Source organism: Tachyglossus aculeatus, chromosome 1 (genome assembly GCF_015852505.1).
Source record: "Tachyglossus aculeatus isolate mTacAcu1 chromosome 1, mTacAcu1.pri, whole genome shotgun sequence".
In the NCBI taxonomy this organism is placed as follows: Eukaryota; Metazoa; Chordata; class Mammalia; order Monotremata; family Tachyglossidae; genus Tachyglossus; species Tachyglossus aculeatus.
The window spans coordinates 2,352,981-2,379,600 of NC_052066.1; the positions used below are offsets into that span (position 1 = coordinate 2,352,981).

At 44.2% G+C, this 26,620-nt stretch overlaps 1 protein-coding gene across 1 annotated transcript in view; it reads right to left on the minus strand.

Annotated features, from left to right (window-relative positions):
- Positions 1 to 25,681, minus strand: part of OSBPL11 (oxysterol binding protein like 11) — a 104,323-nt gene extending 78,642 nt beyond the window's left edge. The window contains exons 1-5 of the mRNA XM_038750536.1: positions 24,958 to 25,681; positions 20,017 to 20,085; positions 17,304 to 17,479; positions 16,400 to 16,479; positions 1,240 to 1,407 (exon numbers count right to left, since the gene is read on the minus strand). Coding sequence (XP_038606464.1) covers positions 1,240 to 1,407; positions 16,400 to 16,479; positions 17,304 to 17,479; positions 20,017 to 20,085; positions 24,958 to 25,211 — 747 coding nt within the window. The 5' untranslated portion in view covers positions 25,212 to 25,681. The remainder of the gene's footprint in view (positions 1 to 1,239; positions 1,408 to 16,399; positions 16,480 to 17,303; positions 17,480 to 20,016; positions 20,086 to 24,957) is intronic.
- Positions 25,682 to 26,620: the final 939 nt, after the last annotated feature.

The window sequence follows — 26,620 nt, forward strand, 5'->3', positions numbered from 1 at the left end:
AGTAAGCGCTTAATAAATGCCATTATTATTATTGTTGTTATTATCATTACTATTATTATTCCATTTATTTTCTTTTGTTAGTATGCTTGGTTTTGTTCTCCGTCTCCCCCTTCTAGACCGTGAGCCCGCTGTTGGGTAGGGACCGTCTCTCGATGTTGCCAACTTGGACTTCCCAAGCGCTTAGTCCAGTGCTCTGCCCACAGTAAGCGCTCCATAAATACAATCGATTGATTTTATTTTGTTAGTATGTTTGGTTTTGTTGTCCGTCTCCCCCTTCTAGGCTGTGAGCCCGCTGTCGGGTAGGGACCGTCTCTAGATGTTGCCAACTTGGACTTCCCAAGCGCTTAGTCCAGTGCTCTGCACACAGTAAGCCCTCAGTAAATACGATTGATTGATTGACTGATTAGAACAGCGCCCTGCACATAGTAAGCGCTTAATAAATGCCATTATTATTACTGTTGTTATTATTATTACTATTATTATTCCATTTATTTTCTTTTGTTAGTATGCTTGGTTTTGTTCTCTGTCTCCCCCTCCTAGCCTGTGAGCCCACTGTTGGGTAGGGGCCGTCTCTCTATGTTCCCAACTTGGACTTCCCAAGCGCTTAGTCCAGTGCTCTGCACACAGTAAGCGCTCAATAAATATGACTGATTGATTGATTAGAACAGCACCCTGCACATAGTAAGCGCTTAATAAATGCCATTATTATTATTGTTGTTATTATTATTACTATTATTATTCCATTTATTTTCTTTTGTTAGTATGCTTGGTTTTGTTCTCCGTCTCCCCCTTTTAGACTGTGAGCCCACTGTTGGGTAGGGACCGTCTCTAGATGTTGCCAACTTGGACTTCCCAAGCGCTTAGTCCAGTGCTCTGCCCACAGTAAGCGCTCCATAAATACGATCGATTGATTTTATTTTGTTAGTATGTTTGGTTTTGTTCTCCGTCTCCCCCTTTTAGACTGTGAGCCAGGGACCGTCTCTATATGTAGCCAACTTGGACTTCCCAAGCGCTCAGTCCAGTGCTCTGCCCACAGTCAGCGCTCAATAAATACGATTGATTGATTGACTGATTGATTGTTGGGTAGGGACCATCTCTAGATGTTGCCGACTTGGACTTCCCAAGCGCTTAGTCCGGTGCTCTGCACACAGTAAGCGCTCAATACGATTGATTGATTCATCATCAATCAATACGATTGATTGATTGATTATTATTATTATTATTATCATTATTACCCACCTCCTGCACCTGGATCAGGTGGTCCAGCTGGAGCGGCTCCCTCCTGGAGAGGCCCGGAAGGCCGGCCAGGCTCCCCGCGGACCGGCTGGGCCGCCTTTGGGCCGTGGGCGAGCTCCCGTCCCCCGGGGAGGCCAGCGAGAAGCTGCGCGACTTCAGCGGAGGGTTGTTCTGCGGGGGGGGGGGAGAGGAGAAGACGTCATTTGGGGGGGCGGCGACGCTTAGTACAGCGCCTGGCACAAAGGTAACAGCAAGCGCTCAATAAATACGATTGACTGATTCATTGATTAATCCCCATTTTCCAGATGGGGTAACTGAGACCCCGAGAGGCTAAGTGACTTGCCTAAGGTCACCCAGCTGGCAACTGGGGGAGCCGGGATTTGAACCCGTGACCTCTGACTCCAAAGCCCGGGCTCTTCCCACTGAGCCGCGCTGCTTCTCAAGAAGGGATCCATCAGGCGAGGTAGAATGGGGCCACAGTTGGCCACTTTGGCCGGCCTTTTTTATGGTATTTTATGGTATTTGTCAAGCACTTACTATCAATCAATCAATCAATCAATCGTATTTATTGAGCGCTTACTATGTGCAGAGCACTGGACTAAGCGCTCGGGAAGTACAAATTGGCATCACACAGAGACAGTCCCCACCCAACAGTGGGCTCACAGTCTAAAAGGGGGAGACGGAGAACAGAACCGAACATACCAACAAGATAAAATAAGTAGGATAGAAATGTACAAGTAAAATAAATAAACAAATAAATAAATAGAGTAATAAATATGTACAACCATATATACATCTATACAGGTGCTGCGGGGAAGGGAAGGAGGTAAGACGGGGGGATGGAGAGGGGGACGAGGGGGAGACTACGTGCCAGGCACTCTCCTAAGCACTGTATATATATTTGTTTATATGCATTTATTACTCTACTTATTTATTTTATTTGTACATATTTATTCTATTTTGTTAATATGTTTTGGTTTGTTTTCTGTCTCCCCCTTCTAGACTGTGAGCCCGCCGGTGGGTAGGGACCGTCTCTAGATTATTACTCTACTTATTTATTTTATTTGTACATATTTATTCTATTTATTTTATTTTGTTAATATGTTTTGTTGTCTGTCTCCCCCTTCTAGACTGTGAGCCCGCTGGTGGGTAGGGACCGTCTCTAGATTATTACTCTACTTATTTATTTTATTTTGTTAATATGCTTTGGTTTGTTGTCTGTCTCCCCCTTCTAGACTGTGAGCCCGCTGGTGGGTAGGGACCGTCTCTAGATTATTACTCTACTTATTTATTTTATTTGTACATATTTATTCTATTTTGTTAATATGTTTCGGTTTGTTGTCTGTCTCCCCCTTCTAGCCTGTGAGCCCGCTGGTGGGTAGGGACCATCTCTAGATTATTACTCTACTTATTTATTTTATTTGTACATATTTATTCTATTTATTTTATTTTGTTAATATGTTTTGGTTTGTTGTCTGTCTCCCCCCTTCTAGACTGTGAGCCCGCTGGTGGGTAGGGACCGTCTCTAGATTATTACTCTACTTATTTATTTTATTTGTACATATTTATTCTATTTATTTTATTTTGTTAGTATGTTTGGGTTTGTTGTCTGTCTCCCCCTTCTAGACTGTGAGCCCGCTGTTGGGTAGGGACCGTCTCTAGATTACTACTCTACTTATTTATTTTATTTGTACATATTTATTCTATTTTGTTAATATGTTTTGGTTTGTTGTCTGTCTCCCCCTTCTAGACTGTGAGCCCGCTGTTGGGTAGGGACCGTCTCTAGATTATTACTCTACTTATTTATTTTATTTGTACATATTGATTCTATTTATTTTATTTTGTTAATATGTTTTGTTGTCTGTCTCCCCCTTCTAGACTGTGAGCCCGCTGTTGGGTAGGGACTGTCTCTAGATTATTACTCTACTTATTTAATTTGTACATATTTATTCTATTTATTCTATATAGTTAATATGTTTTGGTTTGTTGTCTGTCTCCCCCTTCTAGACTGTGAGCCCGCTGTTGGGTAGGGACCGTCTCTAGATTATTACTCTACTTATTTATTTTATTTGTACATATTTATTCTATTTTGTTAATATGTTTCGGTTTGTTGTCTGTCTCCCCCTTCTAGACTGTGAGCCCGCTGGTGGGTAGGGACCGTCTCTAGATTATTACTCTACTTATTTATTTTATTTGTACATATTTATTCTATTTATTTTATTTTGTTAATATGCTTTGGTTTGTTGTCTGTCTCCCCCTTCTAGACTGTGAGCCCGCTGTTGGGTAAGGACCGTCTCTAGATTATTACTCTACTTATTTATTTTATTTGCACATATTTATTCTATTTATTTTATTTTGTTAATATGCTTTGGTTTGTTGTCTGTCTCCCCCTTCTAGACTGTGAGCCCGCTGTTGGGTAAGGACCGTCTCTAGATTATTACTCTACTTATTTATTTTATTTGCACATATTTATTCTATTTATTTTATTTTGTTAATATGTTTTGGTTTGTTGTCTGTCTCCCCCTTCTAGACTGTGAGCCCGCCGGTGGGTAGGGACTGTCTCTAGATGTTGCCAACTTGGACTTCCCAAGCCCTTAGTCCAGTGCTCTGCACACAGTAAGCGCTCAATAAATATGATTGAATGAATGAATGAATCTCACACTCCGATAACCGCCCCTGGTCCTCTGTCGGGGGCATTTATTAGACTTTTAGACTGTGAGCCCACTGTTGGGTAGGGACCGTCTCTAGATGTTGCTAATTTGGACTTCCCAAGCGCTTAGTCCAGTGCTCTGCACACAGTAAGCGCTCAATAAATAGGATTGATTGAGCGCACGCACGCTAGGTGAGCGGCCGGTCAAGCGGTGGCATTTATTGGGCGCTTACCGTGGGCGGAGCGGCCAGTCGATTGCATTTCTTCATTCAGTGCAGTCGTATTTATTGAGCGCTTACTGTGCACACGGCGGTCAGTCGATTGTATTTCTTTATTCAATTCAAGCGTATTTATCGAGCGCTTACTGCGTGCAGAGCGGTCATTCATTCATTCATTCAGTCGTATTTATTGAGCGCTTACTGTGCGCAGAGCGGTCAGTCAACTATATTTCTTTATTCAATTCAATCGTATTTATTGAGCGCTTACTGTGCGCAGAGCGGTCAGTCAATTGCATTTCTTCATTCAATTCAATTGTATTTATTGAGTGCTTACTGTGCGCACGGCGGTCAGTCAATTTATTTCTTCATTCAATTCAATCATATTTATCGAGCGCTTACTGTGCGCTGAGCGGTCAGTCAATTGCATTTCTTCATTCAATGCAATCGTATTTATTGAGCGCTTACTGTGCGCACGGCAGTCAATTGTATTTCTTCATTCAATTCAATCGTCTTTATCGAGCACTTACTGTGCGCAGAGCGGTCACTCAATAGTATTTATTCAATTCAATCGTATTTATTGAGCGCTTACTGTGCGCAGAGCAGTCAGTCAATTGTATTTCTTTATTCAATTCAATCATATTTCTTGAGCGCTTACTGTGCACAGAGCGGTCAGTCAATTGTATTTCTTCATTCAACTCAATCGCATTTATTGGGCGCTTACTGTGCGCAGAGCGGTCACTCAACTGCATTTCTTCATTCAATTCAATCGTATTTATTGGGCGCTTACTGTGCACACAGCAGTCAGTCAATTGTATTTATTCATTCAATTCAATCGTATTTATTGAGCGCTTACTGTGCACAGAGCGGTCAGTCAATTGTATTTCTTCATTCAATGCAATCATATTTATTGAGCACTTACTGTGCACAGAGCAGTCAATTGTATTTCTTCATTCAATTCAATCGTATTTATCGAGCGCTTATTGTGCGCAGAGCGGTCACTCAATAGTATTTATTCAATTCAATCGTATTTATTGAGCGCTTACTGTGCACAGAGCGGTCAGTCAATTGTATTTCTTTATTCAATTCAATCGTACTTATTGAGCGCTTACTGTGCGCAGAGCGGTCAGTCAATTGTATTTCTTCATTCAATGCAATCGTATTTATTGAGCGCTTACTGTGCGCAGAGCGGTCACTCAATTGTATTTCTTCATTCAATTCAATCGTATTTATTGAGCGCTTACTGTGCGCAGAGAGGTCAGTTGTATTTCTTTATTCAATTCAATCATATTTATTGAGCACTTACTGTGCGCAGAGCTATCGGTCAATTGTATTTATTCAATTCAATTGCATTTATCGAGCGCTTACTGTGCGCAGAGCGGTCAGTCAATTGTATTTCTTTATTCAATTCAATTGTATTTATTGAGTGATTACTGTGTGCAGAGCGGTCATTCATTCAATTGTATTTATTGAGCACTTACTGTGCGCAAAGCGGTCAGTCAATTGTATTTCTTTATTCAATTCAATCGTATTTATTGAGCGCTTACTGTGCACGAAGCGGTCAGTCAATTGTATTTCTTCATTCAATCCAATCGTATTTATTGAGCGCTTACTGTGCGCAGAGTGGTCAGTCAATTGCATTTATTCACTCAATTCAATCGTTTCTATTGAGCGCTTACTGTGTGCAGAGTGGTCATTCATTCATTCATTCAATCGTATTTATTGAGCGCTTACTGTGCGCAGAGCGGTCAGTCAATTGTATTTCTTTATTCAATTCAATCGTACTTATTGAGCGCTTTACTGTGCGCAGAGCAGTCAGTCAATTGTATTTCTTCATTCAATCCAATCATATTTATCGAGCGCTTACTGTGTGCAGAGCGGTCAGTCAATTGTATATATTCAATCCAATCATATTTACTGAGCGCTTACTGTGCGCAGAGCGGTCAGTCAATTGTATTTCTTTATTCAATTCAATCATTTATTGAGCGCTTACTGTGCGCAGAGCAATCAATTGTATTTCTTTATTCAATTCAATCGCATTTATTGAGCGCTTACTGTGCGCAGAGCGGTCAGTCAACTGTATTTCTTCATTCAATCCAATCATATTTATTGAGCGCTTACTGTGCGCAGAGCGGTCAGTCAATTGTATTTCTTTATTCAATTCAATCGTATTTATTGAGCACTCACTGTGTGCAGAGCAGTCAATTGTATTTCTTCATTCAATCCAATCGTATTTATTGAGCTCTAACTGTGCACAGAGTGGTCAGTCAATTGCATATATTCAATCCAATTGTATTTATTGAGCGCTTACTGTGCGCAAAGCAGTCAATTGTATTTCTTTATTCAATTCAATCATACTTATTGAGCGCTTTACCGTGTGCAGAGCAGTCAGTCAATTGTATTTATTCAATTCAATCGTATTTATTGAGCGCTTACTGTGCGCTGAGCGCTCAGTCAATTGTATTTCTTTATTCAATTCAATCGTATTTATTGAGCACTCACTGTGTGCAGAGCAGTCAACTGTATTTCTTCATTCAATCCAATCGTATTTATTGAGCGCTTACTGTGTGCAGAGCGGTCAGTCAATTGTATATATTCAATCCAATCGTATTTATTGAGCGCTTACTGTGCGCAGAGCAGTCAGTCAATTGTATTTCTTTATTCAATTCAATCATACTTATTGAGCACTTTACTGTATGCAGAGCAGTCGGTCAATTGTATTAATTCAATTCAATCATATTTATTGAGCGCTTACTGTGTGCAGAGCAGTCAATTGTATTTCTTCATTCAATCCAATCGTATTTATCGAGTGCTTACTGTGCGCAGAGTGGTCAATTGTATTTCTTCAATCCAATCGTATTTATTGAGCGCTTACTGTGCGCAGAGCGGTCAGTCAATTGTATTTCTTTATTCAATTCAATCGTATTTATTGAGCGCTCACTGTGCGCAGAGCGGTCAGTCAATTGTATTTCTTTATTCAATTCAATCGTATTTATTGAGCACTTACTGTGTGCAGAGCAGTCAATTGTATTTCTTCATTCAATCCAATCGTATTTATTGAGCTCTAACTGTGCGCAGAGCGGTCAGTCAATTGTATTTCTTCACTCAATGCAATCGTATTTATTGAGCGCTTACTGTGTGCAGAGCGGTCAGTCAATTGTATTTCTTCACTCAATGCAATCGCATTTATTGAGCGCTTACTGTGTGCAGAGCGGTCATTCATTCGTTCATTCAGTCGTATTTATTGAGCGCTTACTGTGTGCAGAGCACTGTACTAAGCGCTTGGGAAGTCCAAGTTGGCAACATAGAGAGGCGGTCCCTGCCCAACAGCGGGCTCACAGTCTGGAAGGGGGAGACAGGCGCCAGAACAAAACGTATTAACAAAATAAAATAAATGGAATAAATATGTACAAGTAAAATAAATAGAGTAATAAATACGTACAAACATATATACATATATGCAGCTATATATGTATTTCTTCATTCAATTCACTCGTACTTATTGAGCGCTTACTGTGCACAGAGCGGTCAGTCAATTGTATTTCTTCATTCAATGCAATCGTATTTATCTATGTACTTCGCAACTGCTTAGCCCAGTGCTCTGCACACGGTAGGCGCTCAATAAATATAACTGAATGAATGAATGAATGTTGGGTAGGGACCGTCTCTCTATGTTGCCAACTTGGACTTCCCAAGCGCTTAGCCCAGTGCTCTTCACACGGTAAGCGCTCAATAAATATGACTGAATGAATGAATGTCTCTATACGTTGCCAACGTGGACTTTCCAAGCGCTTAGCCCAGTGCTCTGCACACAGTAGGCGCTCAATAAATACGACTGAACGAATGAATCTCTATATGTTGCCAACTTGTAGTTCCCAAGCGCTTAGTCCAGTGCTCTGCACACAGTAGGTGCTCAATAAATATAATTGAATGAATGAATGAATGAATGTCGGGTAGGGACCGTCTCTGTATAATGCGAACTTGGACTTCCCAAGCGCTTAGTCCAGTGCTCTGCACACGGTAAGCGTGCTCAATAAATACAATAGAATAAATGAATGAATGGCCGTCTCTATATGATGCCAACTTGGACTTCCCAAGCGCTTTGCCCAGTGCTCTGCACACGGTAGGCGCTCAATAAATACGACTGAATGAATGAATCTCTATATGTTGCCAACTTGGACTTCCCAAGCGCTTAGCCCAGTGTTCTGCACACGGTAGGTGCTCAATAAATATAATTGAATGAATGAATATTGGGTAGGAACCATCTCTATATGATGCCAACTTGGACGTCCCAAGCGCTTAGCCCAGTGCTCTGCACACGGTAAGCGCTCAATAAATACAATTGAATGAATGAATCTCTATATGTTGCCAACTTGTACTTCCCAACCGCTTAGCCCAGTGCTCTGCACACAGTAGGCGCTCAATAAATACAATTGAATGAATGAATCTCTATACGTTGCCGACTTGTACTTCCCAACCGCTAAGCCCAGTGCTCTGCACACAGTAGGCGCTCAATATAATTGAATGAATGAATGAATGTTGGGTAGGGACCGTCTCTATATGATGGCAACTTGGACTTCCTAAGCGCTTTAGCCCAGTGCTCTGCACACCGTAAGTGCTCAATAAATACAATTGAATGAATGAATGAATGACTGTCTCTATATGATGCCAACTTGGACTTCCCAAGCGCTTAGCCCAGGGCTCTGCACACGGCAGGCGCTCAATAAATACGATTGAATGAATGAATCTCTAGATGTTGCCAACTTGTACTTCCCAACCGCTTAGCCCAGGGCTCCGCACACAGCAGGCGCTCAATAAATATAATTGAATGAATGAATGAATGTCGGGTAGGGGCCGTCTCTGTATGATGCCAGCTTGTACTTCCCAAGTGCTTAGCCCAGTGCTCTGCACACAGTAGGCGTTCAATAAATACGATTGAATGAATGAATGGCCGTCTCTATATGATGCCAACTTGGACTTCCCAAGTGCTTAGCCCAGTGCTCTGCACACAGTAGGCGCTCAATAAATACGATTGAATGAATGAATGGCCGTCTCTATATGATGCCGACTTGTACTTCCCAACTGCTTAGCACAGTGCTCTGCATACGGTAGGCGCTCAATAAATATAATTGAATGAATGAATGAATGTTGGGTAGGGACCGTCTCTATATGATGGCAACTTGGACTTCCTAAGCGCTTTAGCCCAGTGCTCTGCACACGGTAAGCGCTCAATAAATACAATTGAATGAATCAATGAATGACTGTCTCTATATGATGCCAACTTGGACTTCCCAAGCGCTTAGCCCAGGGCTCTGCACACGGCAGGCGCCCAATAAATACGATTGAATGAATGAATGAATGAATCTCTAGATGTTGCCAACTTGTACTTCCCAACTGCTTAGCCCAGGGCTCCGCACACAGCAGGCGCTCAATAAATATAATTGAGTGAATGAATGAATGTCGGGTAGGGGCCCTCTCTGTATGATGCCAGCTTGTACTTCCCAAGCACTTAGTCCAGTGCTCTGCACACGGTAAGCGCTCAATAAATACGACTGAATGAATGAATGAATGACCGTCTCTATATGATGCCAACTTGGACTTCCCAAGTGCTTAGCCCAGTGCTCTGCACACGGTAGGCGCTCAATAAATACGATTGAATGAATGAATGGCCGTCTCTATATGATGCCAACTTGGACTTCCCAAGCACTTAGTCCAGTGCTCTGCACACGGTAGGCGCTCAATAAATACGATTGAATGAATGAATGGCCGTCTCTATATGATGCCAACTTGGACTTCCCAAGCACTTAGTCCAGTGCTCTGCACACAGTAGGCGCTCAATAAATACAATGGAATGAATGAATGAATGAATCTCTCTATGTTGCCAACTTGTCCTTCCCAACCGCTTAGCCCAGTGCTCTGCACACAGCAGGCGCTCAATAAATATGACTGACTGAATGAATGAATGAATCTCTCTATGTTGCCAACTTGTCCTTCCCAACCGCTTAGCCCAGTGCTCTGCACACAGCAGGCGCTCAATAAATATGACTGACTGAATGAATGAATGAATCTCTCTATGTTGCCAACTTGTCCTTCCCAACCGCTTAGCCCAGTGCTCTGCACACAGTAGGCGCTCAATAAATACGAATGAATGAATGTTGGGTAGGGATCGTCTCTGTATGCCACCAACTTGTCCTTCCCAAGCGCTTAGCCCAGTGCTCCACCCACAGCAGGTGCTCAATAAATACGATGCAATGAATGAATGAATCTCTCTGTTGCCAACTAGTCCTTCCCAAGCGCTTAGGCCCGTCCTTCGCCCGCAGTAAGCGCTCAATAGATAGATGCAATGATGAACGAGTGAAATCCTCCTCCGCCCACAGTCAGCGCTCAATAAATACGATTCAATGATGACCGAATATATGTATATATGTATATGAGTGAAATCCTCCTCCGCCCACAGTCAGCGCTCAATAAATACGATTCAATGATGACCGAATATATGTACATATGTATATGAGTGAAATCCTCCTCTGCCAACAGTCAGCGCTCAAAACGATTCAATGATGACGGAATATATGTATATAATATGTATATGAGTGAAATCCTCCTCCACCCACAGTCAGCGCTCAATAAATACGATTCAATGATGACCGAATATCTGTATATATGTATATGAGTGAAATCCTCCTCCGCCCACAGTCAGCGCTCAATAAATACGATTCAATAATGACCGAATATCTGTATATATGTATATGAGTGAAATCCTCCTCCACCCAAATATATGTGTATATGAGTGAAATCCTCCTCCGCCCACAGTCAGCGCTCAATAAATACGATTCAATGATGACCGAATATCTGTATATATGTATATGAGTGAAATCCTCCTCCGCCCACAGTCAGCGCTCAATAAATACGATTCAATGATGACCGAATATATGTATATATGTATATGAGTGAAATCCTCCTCCGCCCACAATCAGCGCTCAATAAATACGATTCAATGATGACCGAATATATGTATATATGTATATGAGTGAAATCCTCCTCCGCCCACAGTCAGCGCTCAATAAATACGATTCAATGATGACCGAATATCTGTATATATGTATATGAGTGAAATCCTCCTCCGCCCACAGTCAGCGCTCAATAAATACGATTCAATGATGACCGAATATATGTATATATGTATATGAGTGAAATCCTCCTCCGCCCACAGTCAGCGCTCAATAAATACGATTCAATGATGACGGAATATCTGTGTATATGTATATGAGTGAAATCCTCCTCCGCCCACAGTCAGCGCTCAATAAATACGATTCAATGATGACCGAATATATGTATATATGTATATGAGTGAAATGTTCCTCCTCCCAGTGTTCAATAAATACAATTCAATGATGACCGAATATCTGTATATATGTATATGAGTGAAATCCTCCTCCGCCCACAGTCAGCGCTCAATAAATACGATTCAATGATGACCGAATATATGTATATATGTATATGAGTGAAATCCTCCTCCGCCCACAGTCAGCGCTCAATAAATATGATTCAATGAGGACCGAATATCTGTATATACGTATATGAGTGAAATCCTCCTCCGCCCAGTCAGCGCTCAATAAATACGATTCAATGATGACCGAATATCTGTATATATGTATATGAGTGAAATCCTCCTCCGCCCAGTCAGCGCTCAATAAATACGATTCAATGATGACCGAATATATGTATACATGTATGAGTGAAATCCTCCTCCGCCCACAGTCAGCACTCAATAAATACAATTCAATGATGACCGAATATATGTATATATGTATATGAGTGAAATCCTCCTCCGCCCACAATCAGCGCTCAATAAATACGATTCAGTGATGACCGAATATATGTACATATGTATATGAGTGAAATCCTCCTCTGCCAACAGTCAGCGCTCAATAAATACGATTCAATGATGACCGAATATATGTATATATGTATATTAGTGAAATCCTCCTCCGCCCACAGTCAGCGCTCAATAAATATGATTCAATGATGACCGAATATATGTATATATGTATGAGTGAAATCCTCCTCCGCCCACAGTCAGCGCTCAATAAATATGATTCCACGATGACCGAATATATGTATATATGTATATGAGTGAAATCCTCCTCCGCCCACAGTCAGCGCTCAATAAATACGATTCAATGATGACCGAATATCTGTATATATGTATATGAGTGAAATCCTCCTCCGCCCACAGTCAGCGCTCAATAAATACGATTCAATGATGACCGAAGATATGTATATATGTATATGAGTGAAATCCTCCTCCGCCCAGTCAGTGCTCAATAAATACGATTCAATGATGACCGAATATATGTATATATGTATATGAGTGAAATCCTCCTCCGTCCAGTCAGCGCTCAATAAATACGATTCAATGATGACGGAATATCTGTATATATGTATATGAGTGAAATCCTCCTCCGCCCACAGTCAGCGCTCAATAAATACGATTCAATGATGACCGAATATATGTATATATGTATATGAGTGAAATCCTCCTCCGCCCACAGTCAGCGCTCAATAAACACGATTCAATGATGACCGAATATATGTATATATGTATATGAGTGAAATCCTCCTCCGCCCACAGACAGCGCTCAATAAATACGATTCAATGATGACCGAATATATGTATATAATATGTATATGAGTGAAATCCTCCTCCGCCCACAGTCAGCGCTCAATAAATACGATTCAATGATGACCGAATATATGTATACATGTATGAGTGAAATCCTCCTCCGCCCACAGTCAGCGCTCAATAAATACGATTCAATGATGACCGAATATATGTATATATGTATATGAGTGAAATCCTCCTCCGCCCACAGTCAGCGCTCAATAAACACGATTCAATGATGACCGAATATATGTATATATGTATATGAGTGAAATCCTCCTCCGCCCACAGTCAGCGCTCAATAAATACGATTCAATGATGACCGAATATATGTATATATGTATATGAGTGAAATCCTCCTCCTCCCACAATCAGCGCTCAATAAATACGATTCAGTGATGACCGAATATATGTATATATGTATATGAGTGAAATCCTCCTCCGCCCACAGTCAGCGCTCAATAAATACGATTCAATGAGGACCGAATATCTGTATATATGTATATGAGTGAAATCCTCCTCCGCCCACAGTCAGCGCTCAATAAATACGATTCAATGATGACCGAATATATGTATATAATATGTATATGAGTGAAATCCTCCTCCGCCCACAGTCAGCGCTCAATAAATACAATTCAATGATGACCGAATATATGTATATATGTATATGAGTGAAATCCTCCTCCGCCCACAATCAGCGCTCAATAAATACGATTCAGTGATGACCGAATATATGTATATATGTATATGAGTGAAATCCTCCTCCGCCCACAGTCAGCGCTCAATAAATACGATTCAATGAGGACCGAATATATGTATATATGTATATGAGTGAAATCCTCCTCTGCCAACAGTCAGCGCTCAATAAATACGATTCAATGATGACCGAATATCTGTATATATGTATATGAGTGAAATCCTCCTCCGCCCACAGTCAGTGCTCAATAAATACAATTCAATGATGACCGAATATATGTATATATGTATATGAGTGAAATCCTCCTCCGTCCAGTCAGCGCTCAATAAATACGATTCAATGATGACGGAATATCTGTATATATGTATATGAGTGAAATCCTCCTCCGCCCACAATCAGCGCTCAATAAATACGATTCAATGATGACCGAATATCTGTACATATGTATATGAGTGAAATCCTCCTCCGTCCAGTCAGCGCTCAATAAATACGATTCAATGATGACCGAATATCTGTATATATGTATATGAGTGAAATCCTCCTCCGCCCACAGTCAGCGCTCAATAAATACGATTCAATGATGACCGAAGATATGTATATATGTATATGAGTGAAATCCTCCTCCGCCCAGTCAGTGCTCAATAAATACAATTCAATGATGACCGAATATATGTATATATGTATATGAGTGAAATCCTCCTCCGTCCAGTCAGCGCTCAATAAATACGATTCAATGATGACGGAATATCTGTATATATGTATATGAGTGAAATCCTCCTCCGCCCACAGTCAGCGCTCAATAAATACGATTCAATGATGACCGAATATATGTATATATGTATATGAGTGAAATCCTCCTCCGCCCACAGTCAGCGCTCAATAAATACGATTCAATGATGACCGGATATCTGTATATATGTATATGAGTGAAATCCTCCTCCGCCCACAGTCAGCGCTCAATAAATACGATTCAAAGATGACCGAATATATGTATATGAGTGAAATGTTCCTCCTCCCAGTGTTCAATAAATACAATTCAATGATGACCGAATATCTGTATATATGTATATGAGTGAAATCCTCCTCCGTCCAGTCAGCGCTCAATAAATACGATTCAATGATGACCGAATATCTGTATATATGTATATGAGTGAAATCCTCCTCCGCCCACAGTCAGCGCTCAATAAATACGATTCAATGATGACCGAAGATATGTATATATGTATATGAGTGAAATCCTCCTCCGCCCAGTCAGTGCTCAATAAATACAATTCAATGATGACCGAATATATGTATATATGTATATGAGTGAAATCCTCCTCTGCCAACAGTCAGCGCTCAATAAATACGATTCAATGATGACCGAATATCTGTATATATGTATATGAGTGAAATCCTCCTCCGCCCACAGTCAGCGCTCAATAAATACGATTCAATGATGACCGAATATATGTATATATGTATATGAGTGAAATCCTCCTCCGCCCACAGTCAGCGCTCAATAAATACGATTCAATGATGACCGAATATCTGTATATATGTATATGAGTGAAATCCTCCTCCGCCCACAATCAGCGCTCAATAAATACGATTCAATGATGACCGAATATATGTATATATGTATATGAGTGAAATCCTCCTCCGCCCACAGTCAGCGCTCAATAAATACAATTCAATGATGACCGAATATATGTATATATGTATATGAGTGAAATCCTCCTCCGCCCACAATCAGCGCTCAATAAATACGATTCAATGATGACCGAATATATGTATATATGTATATGAGTGAAATCCTCCTCCGCCCACAGTCAGCGCTCAATAAATACGATTCAATGATGACCGAATATATGTATATATGTATATGAGTGAAATCCTCCTCCGCCCACAGTCAGCGCTCAATAAATATGATTCAATGATGACTGAATATCTGTATATATGTATATGAGTGAAATCCTCCTCCGCCCACAGTCAGCGCTCAATAAATACGATTCAATGATGACCGAATATATGTATATATGTATGAGTGAAATCCTCCTCCGCCCACAGTCAGCGCTCAATAAACACGATTCAATGATGACCGAATATATGTATATACGTATATGAGTGAAATCCTCTTCCACCCACAGTCCGCGCTCAATAAATATGATTCAATGATGACCGAATATATGTGTATATGAGTGAAATCCTCCTCCGTCCACAGTCAGCGCTCAATAAATACGATTCAATGAGGACCGAATATATGTATATATGTATATGAGTGAAATCCTCCTCCGCCCACAGTCAGCGCTCAAAAAATACGATTCAATGATGACTGAATATATGTATATATGTGTCTACATATTTATTACTCTATTTATTTTACTTGTACCTATCTATTCTATTTATTTTATTTTGTCAGTCTGTTTGGTTTTGTTCTCCGTCTCCCCCTTCTAGCCTGTGAGCCCGCTGTCGGGTAGGGACCGGCTCTAGATGTTGCCGACTTCGACGTCCCAAGCGCTTAGTCCAGTGCTCTGCACACAGCGAGCGCTCAGTAAATACGATTGATTGATTGATTGATTGGCCGAATCGCTCAACGGATACGATTCAATGATGAACGAGTGAAATCCTCCTCCGCACAAGGTCAGCACTCAATACGATTCAATGATGACTGAATATATGTATATATGTGTGTACATATTTATTACTCTATTTATTTATTTATTTTACTTGTACCTATCTATTCCATTTATTTTATTTTGTCAGTATGTTTGGTTTTGTTCTCCGTCTCCCCCTTCTAGCCTGTGAGCCCGCCGTTGGGGAGGGACCGTCTCTAGATGTTGCCGACTTAGGCTTCCCAAGCGCTTAGTCCAGTGCTCTGCACGCAGCGAGCGCTCAACAAATACGACTGATTGATTGATTGACCGACCGAGTGCAATCGGGGTTGGCGTCCCTACCTTTCCGATGGCCTCGGTGTGATGCTGCGTGCTGACCTGCAACCTGCTCACCCAGTGCTGCCGCTCCTTGGCGTCCGTGGCTGAAGGGGACGGCGGAGGGGAGTCACCGCTGGGCCGCCCGGCCGTCCATCCCATCCCGTCCCGTCCATCCCATCCCATCCCGTCCATCCCATCCCATCCCGTCCATCTCATCCCCTCCCGTCCATCTCATCCCATCCCGTCCATCCCATCCCCTCCCGTCCATCCCATCCCATCCCGTCCCATCCATCCCGTCCATCCCATCCCCTCCTGTCCATCCCATCCCATCCTGTCCCGTCCATCCCGTCCCACCCATCCCATCCCCTCCCGACCATCCCATCCCATCCATCCCATCCCGTCCCGTCCATCCCATCCTGTCCCGTCCATCCCATCTTGTCCATCCCATCCCGTCCCGTTCACCCCATCCCATCCCCTCCCGTCCATCCCATCCTGTCCCGTCCATCCCATCTTGTCCATCCCATCCCGTCCCGTCCATCCCATCCCATCCCCTCCTGTCCCGTCCATCCCATCTTGTCCATCCCAACCCATCCCGTCCATCCCATCTTGTCCATCCCATCCCATCCCATCCCGCCCCGTCCATCCCATCCCGTCCCGTCCATCCCATCCCGTCCCATCCATCCCATCCCCTCCCATCCCGTCCCGTCCATCCCATCCAACCCACCCCCTCCCGTCCAACCCATCCCATCCCATCCGATCCCATCCCGTCCATCCCATCCCATCCCGTCCCATCCATCCCATCCCCTCCCATCCCGTCCCGTCCATCCCATCCAACCTACCCCCTCCCGTCCAACCCACCCCCTCCCGTCCATCCCCTCCCGTCCCGTCCATCCCATCCCGTCCATCCCATCCCCTCCCGGGCGCTCACCCCGCAGCTTGTAGTGCTCCCCGCTGGCGGCGTTGACGGCGAAGGTGTGCGAGTCCTCGTCGCTGGGGGAGACGACGGCCCCGGCCAGCTGCAGGGAGCCGCGCGGCTTCTGCGCCCGCGACTGCTCGTTGACGAAGTACTCCAGCAGGCCCGCCTCGTTGTTCAGCACGAAGAACCTGGGCGGCGGGACGCTTGGAGGACGCCCGCCACGGCCCGCCCGCCCCCGACCCCTCCGGCCCACCCCCCCCTCGCTCCTCACCGTTAGGCCTCGTTCTCGCCCGTCCCGCCATCGACCCCCGGCCCACGTCCTCCCCCGGGCCCGGAATGCCCCCAATCCCTCTGCCCACCCGCCAAGCTGGCTCTCTTCCTCCCTTCAAGGCCCTCCTGCGAGCTCACCTCCTCCAGGAGGCCTTCCCAGACTGAGCCCCTTGCTTCCTCTCCCCATCGTCCCCCTCTCCATCCCCCCCATCTTACCTCCTTCCCTTCCCCACAGCCCCTGTATATATGTATATATGTTTGTACATACCTATTACTCTATTTATCTATTTATTTTACTTGTACATATCTATTCTATTTATTTTATTTTGTTAGTATGTTTGGTTTTGTTCTCCGTCTCCCCCTTTCAGACTGTGAGCCCACTGTTGGGTAGGGACTGTCTCTAGATGTTGCCAATTTGGACTTCCCAAGCGCTTAGTCCAGTGCTCTGCACATAGTAAGGGCTCAATAAATACGATTGATGATGATGATGACGATCCCCCCATCCTACCTCCTTCCCTTCCCCACAGCACCTGTATATATGTGTATATGTTTGTACATACTTATTACTCTATTTATTTATCTATTTATTTTACTTGTACATATTTATTCTATTTATTTTATTTTGTTAGTACGTTTGGTTTTGTTCTCTGTCTCCCCCTTTTAGACTGTGAGCCCGCTGGCGGGTAGGGACCGTCTATGTTGCCAATTTATACTTCCCAAGCGCTTAGTACAGTGCCCTGCACACAGTAAGCACTCAATAAATACGATGATGATGATGATGATCCCCCCATCTTACCTCCTTCCCTTCCCCACAGCACCTGTATATATGTATATATGTCTGTACAGATTTATTACTCTATTTATTTATTTATTTTACTTGTACATATCTATTCTATTTATTTTATTTTGTTAGTACGTTTGGTTTTGTTCTCTGTCTCCCCCTTTTAGACTGTGAGCCCACTGTTGGGTAGGGACCGTCTCTATATGTTGCCAACTTGTACTTCCCAAGTGCTTAGTACAGTGCCCTGCACACAGTAAGCGCTCAATAAATACGATTGATGATGATGATGATTTGGCGGCCGCGCGCTTGCTCTGGGACCGGCGCTGCAATAATGATGATAATAATAACATTCGATCAATCAATCGTACTTATTGAGCGCTTACTGTGTGCAGAGCACTGGACTCAGCGCTTGGGAAGTCCAAGTTGGCAACTCTCCATCCCCCCCATCTTGGCCCATCGTGGCTCAGGGGAAAGAGCCCGGGCTTTGGAGTCAGAGGTCAGGGGTTCATCATCATCATCATCATCATCATCAATCGCATTTATTGAGCGCTTACTGTGTGCAGAGCACTGGACTAAGCGCTTGGGAAGTCCAAGTTGGCAACATCTAGAGCCGGTCCCTACCCAACAGCGGGCTCACAGTCTAGAAGGGGGAGACAGAGAACAAAACCAAACATATAACAAAATAAAATAAATAGAATAGATATGTACAAGTAAAATAGAGTAATAAATTCGAATTTATTATTATTATTCGAATAATATTATTAATACTCGAATAATTAGTATTTATTCGAATAAATTCGGGTTCGAATCCCGGCTCCGCCACCAGTCTGCTGTGGGACCTTGGGCAAGTCACTTCGCTTCTCTGGGCCTCAGTTCCCTCATCTGGAAAATGGGGATGAAGACTGGGAGCCCCCCCCGTGGGACAACCTGATCCCCTTGTAACCTCCCCAGTGCTTAGAACAGTGCTTTGCACATAGTAAGCGCTTAATAAATGCCATCATTATTATTATTGTCTTACCTCCTTCCCTTCCCCACAGCACCTGTATATACGTAGATAATAATAACGGCATTTGTTAAGCGCTTACTATGTGCCAAGCACTGTTCTAAGCGCTGGGGGGATACAAGGTGATCAGGTTGTCCCACGGGGGGGCTCCCAGTCTTCATCCCCATTTTCCAGGTGAGGTCACCGAGGCTCAGAGAAGTGAAGTGACTCGCCCGAGGTCACACAGCAGACAGGTGGTGGAGCCGGGATTCGAACCCACGACCGCTGACTCCAAAGCCCGGGCTCTTTCCACTGAGCCACGCTGCGCTTCTTCTTGTATCTATGTTTGTACGGATTTATTACTCAATTTATTAATTTATTTTACTTGTACATATCCATTCTATTTATTTTATTTTGTTAATATGTTTGGTTTTGTTGCCCGTCTCCCCCTTCTAGACTGTGAGCCCGCTGTCGGGTAGGGACCGGCTCTCTGTGTGGCCAACTTGGGCTTCCGAAGCGCTTAGTACAGTGCTCTGCACACAGTAAGCGCTCAATAAATACGACTGAATGAATGAATGAATGAATGAGCCGTCAGCCAGCGACAACCCCGGTGCCCGGGGGCAGAGGCAGAGTCGGCGCCCGCCCTCCTCCCGCCCGCGGCTCTCGAACTCGGGGCAGGCCCCACGACTCACCGGAACTGCCAGCCCGTGACGAGGTTGGTGTACTTCATCAAGTAGCCACACACGCTCTCCAGGTGGTCGCTGTTTCAAAAACAAGAGGGAGACGGGGGCACTGTACTAAGCGCCGGGGTACATACAATCAATCAATCAATCAATCAATCGTATTTATTGAGCGCTTCCTGTGTGCAGAACACTGTACTGAGCGCTGGGGAAGTCCGAGTTGGCAACATCTAGAGCCGGTCCCTACCCGACAGCGGGCTCACAGTCTAGAAGGGGGAGACAGGGAACAAAACCAAACATACTAACAAAATAAAATAAACAGAATAGATAGGGACAAGTAAAATAAATAAACACAATACATGCAATAAATAAATAAATAATAAAAATAAACAAATAAATAAATAAATGCAATAAATACAAGCAATAAATAAGTAAATAAACACGAGCAGCAAATAAATAATAAAATAAATAAATAAATAAATAAATAAATAACAGCAATAAATACAAGCAATAAATAAATAAAATAAACAAACAAATAAATAAATGCAAGCAATAAATGCAAGCAATAAATAAATAATAAAATAAACAAGTAAATAAATAAATAAAAGCAATAAATAAATACAAGCAATAAATAAGTAAACAAATAAATACAAGCAATAAATAATAAAATAAACAAATAAGTAAAAGCAATAAATAAATACAAGCAATAAATAAATAATAAAACAAACAAATAAATAAAAGCAATAAATAAATACAAGCAATAAATAAATAATAAAACAAACAAATAAATAAATAAATAAAAGCAATAAATACAAGCAATAAATAAGTAAATACATAAATACAAGCAATAAATAAATAATAAAATAAACAAACAAATAAATAAATATGAGCAATAAATACAAGCAATAAATAAGTAAATAAATAAATACAAGCAATAAATAAATACAAGCCAATCGGGTTGGGCACGGTCCCCCGTCCCGCACGGGGCTCACGGTCTTCACCCCCGTTTTCCAGATTCATTCATTCAGTCGGATTTACTGAGCGCTTACTGTGTGCAGGGCACTGTACTAAGCGCTTGGGAAGGACAAGTCGGCCTCAGATGGGGACGGTCCCTTACCCGACTCAAGAGGCCGGGCTTGGGAGTCAGAGGTCATGGGTTCAAATCCCGGCTCCGCCACGAGAACACTTTAAACGACCCCCAAGGCTCTAGACTGTAAGCCCACTGTTGGGTAGGGACCGTCTCTCTATGTTGCCAACTTGGACTTCCCAAGCGCTTAGTACAGTGCTCTGCACACAGTAAGCGCTCAATAAATACGACTGATTGATTGTCAGCTGTGTGACTTTGGGCAAGTCACTTCACTTCTCTCAGTGTGGCCCAATGGCAAGAGCCCGGGCTTTGGAGTCAGAGGTCCTTCGTTCAAATCCTGGCTCCGCCACTTGTCAGCTGGGTGACTTTGGGCAGGTCCCTTCACTTCTCTGGGCCTCAGTTCCCTCATCTGTAAAATGGGGATTGAAACTGTGAGCCCCCCGCGGGACAACCTGATCACTTTGTAACCTCCCCAGTGCTTAGAACACTGCTTTGCACACAGTAAGCGCTTCATAAATACCATCATTAGTATTATTATGGGTTCTAATTCATTCATTCATTCATTCAATTGTATTTATTGAGCGCTTACTGTGCGCAGAGCACTGGACTAAGCGCTTGGGGAGTACAATCCCGGCTCCCTCACGTGTCAGCTGGGTGACTTTGGGCAGGTCACTTCACTTCTCTGGGCCTCAGTTCCTTCATCTGTCAAATGGGGATGAAGACTGTAAGCCCTGTGTGGGACAACCTGATCACCTTGTAATAATAATAATAATAATAATAATAATAATAATAATAATAACAACAATGGCATTTGTTAAGGGCTTACTATGTGCCAAGCACTGTTCTAAACGCTGGGGAGGTTACAAGGTGATCAGGTTGTCCCATGGGGGGCTCACAGTCTTAATCCCCATTTTCCAGATGGGGTAACTGAGGCACAGAGAAGTGAAGTGACTTGCCCAAAGTCACGCAGCTGACAAGTGGCGGAGCTTGCGGTGCTTGGCACATAGTAAGCGCTTAACAAATACCAACAGTATTATTATTATTATTATTATTACTCAATCCATCAATGGCAGCGTGGCTCAGTGGAAAGAGCCCGGGCTTTGGAGTCAGAGGTCATGGGTTCAAATCCCGGCCCCGCCACTTGTCAGCTGTGGGACTTTGGGCAAGTCACTTCACTTCTCTGGGCCTCAGTTCCTTCATCTGCCAAATGGGGATGAAGACTGGGAGCCCCACGTGGGACAACCTGATCACCTTGTAATAATAATAATAATGGCATTTGTTAAGCGCTTACTACGTGCAAAGCACTGTTCTAAGCGCTGGGGGGATACAAGGTGATCAGGTTGCCCCATGGGGGGCTCACTGTCTTAATCCCCATTTTCCAGATGAGGTCACTGAGGCCCAGAGAAAATAATAATAATGATGGCATTTATTAAGCGCTTACTATGTGCCAAGCACCGTTCTAAGTGCTGGGGAGGTTACAAGGTGATCAGGTTGTCCCACCTGGGGCTCACAGTCTTCATCCCCATTTTCCAGATGAGGCAACTGAGGCCCAGAGAAGTGAAGTGACTTGCCCAAAGTCTCACAGCTGACAAGTGGCAGAGCTTGTATTGACCCTAGCGCTTAGAACGGTGCTTGGCACATAGTAAGCGCTTAACAAATACCAGCATCATCATTATTATTATTATTATTATTCAATCCATCAATGGCCGCGTGGCTCAGTGGAAAGGGTTTGGAGTCAGAGGTCATGGGTTCAAATCCCGGCTCCGCCACTTGTCAGCTGGGTGACTTTGGGCAAGTCACTTCACTTTTCTTCCTTTTTTCTTCTAGACCGTGAGCCCGCTGTCGGGTAGGGACCGTCTCTATATGTTGCCGACTTGTACTTCCCAAGCGCTTAGTACAGTGCTCTGCACACAGTAAGCGCCCGATAAATATGATTGAATGAATTAATTTCACTTCTCTGGGCCTCAGTTCCCTCCCTTGTAACCTCCCCAGCGCTTAGAACAGTGCTTTGCACATAGTAAGCGCTTAATAAATGCCATTACTATTATTATTATTATCTGTAAAATGGGGATGAAGACTGTGAGCCCCCCGTGGGACAACCTGATCACCTTGTAACCTCCCCAGCGCTTAGAACAGTGCTTGGCACATAGTAAGCGCTTAATAAATGCCATCACTATTAAGTCACTTAACTTCTCTGTGCCTGGGGATGAAGACTGTGAGCCTCCCGTGGGACATCCTGGTCACCTTGTAACCTCCCCAGTGCTTAGAACAGTGCTTGGCACATAGTAAGCGCTTAATAAATGCCATCATTATTATTATTATTATTATGAGAAGCAGCGTGGCTCAGTGGAAAGAGCCCGGGCTTTGGAATCAGAGGTCAGGGGTTCGAATCCCGGCTCCGCCACCTGTCTGCTGTGTGACCTTGGGCAAGTCACTTAACTTCTCTGAGCCTCAGTGACCTCTTCTGTAAAATGGGGATTAAGACTGTGAACCCCACATGGGACAACCTGATCACTTTGTATCCCCCCCCCCCAGCGCTTAGAACAGTGCTTTGCACATAGTAAGCGCTTAACAAATGCCAACATTATTATTATTATCATTATTATTATTATTATTATTATGTCACTTAACTTCTCTGTGCCTGGGGATGAAGACTGTGAGCCCTGTGACGGACAACCTGATCACCTTGTAACCTCCCCAGCGCTTAGAACGGTGCTCAGCACATAGTAAGCGCTTAACAAATGCTATCATTATTATTATTATTATATCACAACTTCCCCGTGCCAGACTGTGAGCTCCCCGCGGGCCAACCTGATCACCCTGTAACCTCCCCAGCGCTTAGTACGGTGCTTGGCACATAGAAAGCGCTTAATAAACACCATCATTATTATTATTATTACATCACAACTTCCCTGTGCCAGACTGTGAGCCCGCCGCGGGCCAACCTGATCACCCTGTAACCTCCCCAGAGCTTAGAACGGTGCTTGGCACATAGTAAGTGCTTAATAAACGCCACCATTATTATTATTATTACATCACAACTTCCCTGTGCCAGACTGTGAGCTCCCCGCGGGCCAACCTGATCACCCTATAACCTCCCCAGTGCTTAGAACGGTGCTTGGCACATAGTAAGCGCTTAATAAATGCCATCATTATTATTACTATTACATCACAACTTCTCCGTGCCAGACTTTGAGCCCAACGCAGGCCAACCTGATCACCCTGTAACCTCCCCAGCGCTTAGAACGGTGCTTGGCACATAGTAAGCGCTTAACAAATGCCATCATCATTATTATTATTACATCACAACTCCCCTGTGCCAGACTGGGAGCCCACCACGGGCCAACCTGATCACCTTGTAACCTCCCCAGCGCTTAGAACGGTGCTTGGCACATAGTAAGCGCTTAATAAACACCATCATTATTATTATTATTACATCACAACTTCTCCGTGCCAGACTGGGAGCCCACCGCGGGCCAACCTGATCACCTTGTAACCTCCCCAGCGCTTAGAACGGTGCTTAGCACATAGTAAGCGCTTAATAAACGCCATCATCATTATTATTATTACATCACAACTTCCCTGTGCCAGATTGTGAGCCCCCCGTGGGACAACCTGATCACCCTGTAACCTCCCCAGCGCTTAGAACGGTGCTTGGCACATAGTAAGCGCTTAATAAACGCCATCATTATTATTATTATTACATCACAACTCCCCTGTGCCAGAGTGTGAGCCCCCCGTGGGCCAACCTGATCACCTTGTAACCTCCCCAGCGCTTAGCACGGTGCTTGGCACATAGTAAGCGCTTAATCAATGCCATCGTTATTATTATGAGGACCGGGTGGTGCCCAGGGAGAGCCGCTTACCTGAATAGCCAACATTTCGTCCCGTTGCTGCTGGTGTTTCCCCGGCTACTGCCACCGCTCCCTCCTCCATTGCCGCCACCGATGCCACCGACGATGCCACCCCCTCCTCCTCCTCCTCCTCCGGTGCCACCGTTGCCAGTCGGGGCCGTGCCCGGGCCGCCGTTGGCACCGCCGTTCCTGCCGTGGGCGACGGCCGGGGCCACCGGGCCCTCCGGCTTGCCCTCGCCCTCCGAGGCCGGCTCCCCCCCGGGCATGGTGGCCCGGAAGGGCGTCCCCGCGGCTGGCGGTGCCCGCGGGGCCGGGGCAGGCAGTCCTGGGGGGCGGAGAGGAAGAAACAAAATAAGAACGATGAGGGTACTTGTTGGGCGCTTCCCGTGTGCCAAGCACTTTTTGCGGACAGTCCTGTGGGGTGGAGAGGAAACAACATAATAACGATGAGGGCATTTGTCGGGCGCTTCCCGTGTGCCAAGCACTTTTTGTAGACAGGCCTGTGGGGTGGAGAGGAAACAAAATAAGAATGATGAGGGTATCTATTGGACGCTTCCCGTGTGCCAGGCACTTTTTGTAGACAGGCCTGTGGGGTGGAGAGGAAACAAAATAATAACGATGAGGGTATTTGTTGGGCACGTCCCGTGTGCCAAGCACTTTTTGTAGACAGGCCTGTGGGGCGGAGAGGAAACAAAATAATAACGATGAGGGTATTTGTTGGGCGCTTCCCATGTGCCAAGCACTGTTCACTGACAGGCCTGTGGGGTGGAGAGGAAACAAAATAATAATGATGAGGGTATTTGTTTTATGTGCCAAGCACTGTTGGCTGACAGTCCTGGGGGGCGGAGAGGAAACAAAATAATAACGATGAGGGTATTTGTTGGGCGCTTCCGGTGTGCCAAGCACTTTTTGTAGACAGGCCTGTGGGGCGGAGAGGAAACAAAATAATAACGATGAGGGTATTTGTTGGGCGCTTCCCGTGTGCCAAGCACTTTTTGTAGACAGGCCTGGGGGGCGGAGGGGAAACAAAATAATAACGATGAGGGTATTTGTTGGGCGCTTCCCGTGTGCCAAGCACTTTTTGTAGACAGGCCTGGGGGGCGGAGGGGAAACAAAATAATAATGATGAGGGTATTTGTTGGGCGCTTCCTGTGTGCCAAGCATTGTTCGCTGACAGTCCTGGGGGGCGGAGAGGAAACAACATAATAATGATGAGGGTATTTACTGGGTGCTTCCCGTGTGCCAAGGACTTATTGTAGACAGTCCTGTGGGGTGGAGAGGAAACAAAATAATGATGAGGGTATTTGTTGGGCGCTTCCCGTGTGCCAAGCACTGTTCGCTGACAGTCATGGTGGGTGGAGAGGAAACAAAATAATAATGATGAGGGTATTTGTTTCATGTGCCAAGCACTGTTCGCTGACAGTCCCGTGGGGTGGAGAGGAAACAAAATAATAACGATGAGGGTATTTGTTGGGCGCTTCCCATGCGCCACTAACTTTTTGTAGACAGTCCTGTGGGGTGGAGAGGAAACAAAATAATAACGATGAGGAAATAAGGAATGAGGAAATATTAAAATAATAACAATGAGGAAATAAGGGCGCTTCCTGTGTGCCAAGCACTGTTTCGCTGACAGTCCTGGGGGGTGGAGAAGAAACAAAATAATAATGATGAGGGT